Raw genomic sequence first — 5,620 nt, forward strand, 5'->3', positions numbered from 1 at the left:
TTCCTCACAGGGGCGAACGCTCAACTCAAGGCCAAAAGTGAGGCGGTGCCAAGGGAGGCATTAGGAAAGATAAAGTCAGTTAGGAAGAAAAGAAAAGATAAGATCCTAAATTTAGTCGCCTTTTACGATCATGCAATAGGGGCAGCAGGTACAATTCTAACGCCCTACCTGCAGGGCAAGGAAAGACTAGGTTTACGTCAGTGTGAGGATACTCTGAAGAATATAATATACATGAATACGCAACACCAAAATATCCCAGTCTCACAAAATACACACTCTCTCTTCTTACGCGTCACAAACCGCATACATGAGAGACCGTCCTTACCTGAAGCTGGCTGAAAAAGGACGTTAATTTATCCAAAGAAATATTCTGAAAATTGATCAATATGTAAATATTTTCTAATTAGAACACTTGGAATGGATTGAAGTATATGTTTTCTTTTTACAAACGGGAATAACTATTTAAATGTAATTATAAGCATTGGTCGTCTTGTTTTGACATGCATTGGTGTGTAACATCTCTAGCATATTCTATTATGGTACGCTAGCTCACCATTAGCTATGCTAGCACACCCAATGTATGTTACACACCAATGCTTGTCAAAAATATGACAACCAATTCTTAAATGAATTGTTGTAACAGCCGGTCAATTGGTCTACACTGCCGATAGGGCTTTAGAATTGTACCTGCTGCCCAGAATATAACTAACTGCCTTCTTCATAATGGACCCCTTGACACCACCTCCGTTTTGGCCGAGACACACCATAATATATAAAATAAAAGTTGTAGTGTTTGTCCCAGCTTGCCGCTCAGCATAACGGGAGTGGGAGGACTAACGGTCCGCTTGTTGTCAGTAAAATATTACCGGGTGGAATGTGATGGCTGGTGTCTTCATGCTTCAGTTTGGTTTGGTTTGTTTAGTTTTACGTCCTATTAACAGCCAGGGTCATGTAAGGACGTGCCAGGTTTGTTGGTGGAGGAAAGCCGGAGTACCCGGAGAAAAACCACCGGTCAGCGGTCAGTACCTGGCAACTGCCCCACATGGGATTCGAACCCGCATCCCAGAGGTCGAGGGCTTGTGGTAATATGTCGGGACATCTTAACCACTCGGCCACCGCGGCCCCATAATGCTTCAGTGATATAGCACTATAAAATGGTCACTATAAATTTCCACTAAACAAGAGACGCAGCACGAATATACCACAGTCTCTCAAACCACGCACCATGCATTTCATACACAAACCACACCGCAAACATAGGAGGCCGGATTTAAAGATGCTTCACAGCCGACGGATGGTATTTTTCCCTTTCAAAAACAGAAGCAGATCAATCAGTATTTTTCTTCAGTTACAAAAGTTACATAATGTACAGCATTATTATCATTGAAAAGTTTGCGCTTCACATTTTTCTTAAAGATAAAAAATATTAATACAAAAATTGGGTCTTTTTTCAAAAACAGAAGCAGATCAATCGGTATTTTTCTTCAGTTACAAAAGTTACATAATGTACAGCATTATTATCATTGAAAAGTTTGCGCTTCACATTTCATTTAAAGATAAAAATATTAATACAAACTAATTGGGTACTGAAAACATTCCATGGCCCTATGTCTTTTTATGTCATCTGACCCGTCATGTTTCGTCCGCCGTCCGCCGTGAGTTAACTTTTCACATTTTGAAATTCTTCTCAAGTTCTACCAGTGCAATTGACCTGAAACTTCCATGAAATGATCCTGAAATGGTCCCGACAAAGTGTTGTTATTTTTCGGGTCAATCCGAAATCCAAGATGGCGCCACAGCCGCCATATTGAAAACACATTTTGAAATTCTTCTCAAGTTCTACCAGTGCGATTTGGCTGAAACTTACATGACACGATCCTGACATTGTCCCGACAAAGTGTTGTTATTTTTCGAGTCGATCTGAAATCCAAGATAGCCGCCATCTTGAAAACACATTTTGAACTTCATGTCAAGTTGTACCGGCACTATATGGCTGAAACTTGCATGAAATTATCCTGACATGGTCCCGCTAAAGTGTTGTTACATCTCTGGTTGATGCCTAATCGAAGATAGCTACCATGACATACAAGTTCCTATAGGATAATTACCAAGGTAGTCAGATGACCGTTAAGGCCCTTGAGCCTCTTGTATTTATTAAGTATTATTTTATATGATTTGATGTCAGTCAGACACATATAAACACGGTTATTTATCAGTTATCAATTACCATTGCTAATAATAGGACGTTTATGTAATCGAGCAAACAAACAAGTCAATTTATGGAATCCCTGAACAGCTGGCTTCAATTTTGCGAAAAATGTTGTCGAGTTCAGGAGTACAAAAAATATAGTTCTAAGTTATTGTAAAAGTTAAGAGAAAACGGAAATGCTAATATAGATTGTTAAATCCCATCGACCAACCAATCATGAAAATTCAATAATTAAATGGTCCTGTGTTCAAAACTAGCTGTTTACCGACTATGATGTATCTATGGTATGAACAAACATATAAACGATAACGTTTTGGCGTATTGTCTATATCACGACTGACGTCTTTTCATGAATTTTCTGCATGCAACTAGACCCGCCATTAACACGAACTCAACCAGCTCTGAAAGAGTCAGCAGACTGGCACCAAGAAATATTCCCATCTGGCCTCCAAGAGTCGCTACAATGGATATTAAAAGAAAATTAAGATAAATGATTGATTGTCAAGTATGCTTAGCATGTCTGGTGTATTGAGCATTGCTCAATATTTCATATTCGATACTTTGTTGATTGTTCATAAGGATATAGGATATGGGAGTCAATTTTCCTGCTAACTGTTTTGAAGTTATGTTTACCACAAACGTATTTGTTCAAAATTGATTTTCAATGAGTTAGCACAGTAATGGTTTTGGGCGGACGTAATAATTGAATATCCTGCCTAACGTCAAGCAGTCTGCCACAAACAGTACTTATATATGATCATCACTAAAATACGTACGCTTATAGTATTTAACGCTTTCCTGAAATATATTGACGATCATGCAAATATACCAGTAAAATGATTACCTATGATGGTTTCGATGCTGTATTCGGGCAAGTATTCGACGTTCAGGAAACTGAGAGTGTCGAAGAAAAATCGAACCTCCAGGTAATCGGTCCTGTTAATTAATATAAAATAGCGTTATCCAACCTCTTGAATAAGCAATATTACTTCTTATTTTTGTTTTATATTTTAACTCGTTTTAAACAGTTTTGATTATGTATTTTTTCAGGCTATTATATTCATTAATGGTTCACTAATATTTAATCATGGTCTGTCTTCATATTCAATTCATTCAAATGTTAATAACTTCTACAAGTAAACGTATGGAATCAATTTTGAATTACCTATAACACATACCTCAAATTCGTGAAACCTGCATTCATTAGAAATAACTCGTTGAGTTGGGACGGAAAGTAGGCATTGGAAGCTGACGTTTCGTATACATTGAACTCGCAGGGTGAGTCGCAGTTACATGTTTGTTGGAATGTAATATTGTTGATGTATTCACCTGAAGAGAATGGACGTTCAATTTAACGTACGAAATGAGTTAATATACATGATAAACAAAAACAACATCAGAATCTGTAATTCACAACAAACAACAGAACTAGACATGGCGTACCATGATGTAACATACCTCGGCTGGCGTTTCGATAACAATTGGCATATTCTTGGAATGTGCAAGTTCTTTCTGGGCCTGTAATACATTCAGCAATATAAAAAGCAGCATTAACAGACGGAGATAAATTATTATTGGTATTAACTGCGCGCTTATAATGTAGTGAATGTAATTAAGTATTAGAACAGCATTAATGGACTTTGCATTAATGAAACTTGTGTTGAGGGACTTTGTACAAAAATGTTTGCCAGATTTAGCAGCAACAGTATTATCATTTTACTGTGATGTTGTAGTAGCCAGACGATATTTGCCAGCTGTGCGTGGTGTCTCTCTGGGTTGCCGATTACAATGCCATACTAGCCTGTATCCGTGGGAGCCTGACATCCACACAACTTGACTAGGTATCGATATTTACACTCTCTTATACAGGCGTAGAAACTATAATTATCATGATAGTTCAGGGGATTTCTGGAATCCTGGTGCTGTGTGTCCAAACAGTAGCGGCCGCCGTAGACGGGTAGGGATACGGTAAAATATTTGTACTGGAAAGAAAGGGGTAAAACTACATTCTAGTAAAAGGATCAGTCAATATTTGTATTACGAATCAATTTTCTTTAAAACATCCTTATAAACCTATTACAACGCGTGTTTTTCGGACCACTGATGTATTAGTGTTTAAGAAGATCAGTCAGGTTATTTGTAGATCATCGTTTTGATTTATTTTTTTTACGTTTGAAATTGCACTGTCAGCTGGATCACAATTTAGCTTTTTTATGCCGAAAAATTCCAAAATCAGTTTGATTTATTTGATAACACCTGCAATATATCTTTATGATAATACCATTGTGTAATGATACTGACGACCATTAATCTATCGTATGCATTGTTTTGCCAGTTTTCCTACCCAATTAGAATGAGATGCAAAATGTACAACGAACCTACCTTGGTAAGGTAGAGCGATGCATACACCGAGAAGCCTGGGGAAGCGAAGAATCCTCTATTTGTGTCGGGTGTTTCTTTTGGGTCATGGACAATTACCTGGCATTGCAGGGAGTGAAACATAAATCGAAAGCATGAAATCGATATAATATTAATATTCTCTACCACAAATTAAATTGGAAAAAGGGAACTAAAAATAAGCTGAAGATGATTTTGTTGATTTGCGATGTAGAAGATACCACTTCGTAGTTAATATCACTTTACACTAGGGACAAACATTGACCGGATGTGGTGTGCTTGTTCATTGTCTTTGCGACTTGCTTCATTGAAATAAATATGTAAAAAAGCTTCTCAACACCAATATATCGCAGCCACATCCACGCAACACATTGCCTACATCAGAGTTTGTCCTTAAATGATCTTCTTGACTGTTCATAAACAGATCAGCGAATTTAACCAAGAATACATCGTACCTTCATTCCGGCAGCCAAATTATCACTGTAAACGTACTCGGACTGGTTGACGCGGATGTAGAAGGCAAAGGACTTGACACTTCCAATGATACTCGTCGTAAGAGGATTGTAAGTACCATTCTGGTGGTGGCTATTGAAGGTATAACACAAGCCAATATCAGTTATCGTAGGGACTAGGACTTCATTGCAATCCATTCTTTGATTTGCTGTATTGACGCAAGCGTAGAATAAATCCATGACAGAGAAAGATACATTATGCAGCCAACCGTCTGGCAGAGGTCGCAATAGTGCACTATATGCCGGGTGGCTGTAGTCTACTGAAGGGACGAAATCCGTCATTCTACTGATGGTAAGAAGGTAGTGGTCCATAACAGCGTCGGGATTGAGAGCAGATCGTTTATATGGTGACAAGTTACAGAAAGTGATGGCAGGAAGCGGCAACTCGTCGACCATTTCCACTTTGATGTTTGCCATTGTCGTGTGTTGGGCGTACTTGCAGAACAGGTCAACGGATGTGTATATCAACATTACGCCCATACACAGCAATGCAATAACCCAA

General features: G+C 38.3%; 1 protein-coding gene across 1 annotated transcript; it reads right to left on the bottom strand.

The window, feature by feature from the left end:
- Positions 1-1,488: 1,488 nt before the first annotated feature.
- On the bottom strand, positions 1,489-5,620 carry LOC138328917 (acid-sensing ion channel 3-like). The gene is made up of 7 exons (XM_069275630.1): positions 5,062-5,620; positions 4,592-4,687; positions 4,011-4,191; positions 3,668-3,727; positions 3,388-3,538; positions 3,054-3,145; positions 1,489-2,667 (listed from the first exon to the last, which is right to left on the bottom strand). Exons 1-7 carry the CDS (start codon positions 5,596-5,598, stop codon positions 2,540-2,542), a joined length of 1,245 nt encoding a protein of 414 aa, XP_069131731.1. The 5' UTR covers positions 5,599-5,620; the 3' UTR covers positions 1,489-2,539.

The sequence above is a fragment of the Argopecten irradians genome, chromosome 8, assembly GCF_041381155.1.
Source record: "Argopecten irradians isolate NY chromosome 8, Ai_NY, whole genome shotgun sequence".
Taxonomy (NCBI): Eukaryota; Metazoa; Mollusca; class Bivalvia; order Pectinida; family Pectinidae; genus Argopecten; species Argopecten irradians.

Excerpts from the sequence above, each read along its gene's own strand:
- LOC138328917 (XM_069275630.1), bottom strand. The coding sequence starts at position 5,598 with ATGGGCGTAATGTTGATATACACATCCGTTGACCTGTTCTGCAAGTAC. Across the intron at positions 4,192-4,591 it reads CATCGCTCTACCTTACCAAG|TACAAATATTTTACCGTATC; the intron begins GTAGGTTCGTTG and ends CTTTCTTTCCAG. Across the intron at positions 3,539-3,667 it reads TTATCGAAACGCCAGCCGAG|GTGAATACATCAACAATATT; the intron begins GTATGTTACATC and ends CATTCTCTTCAG.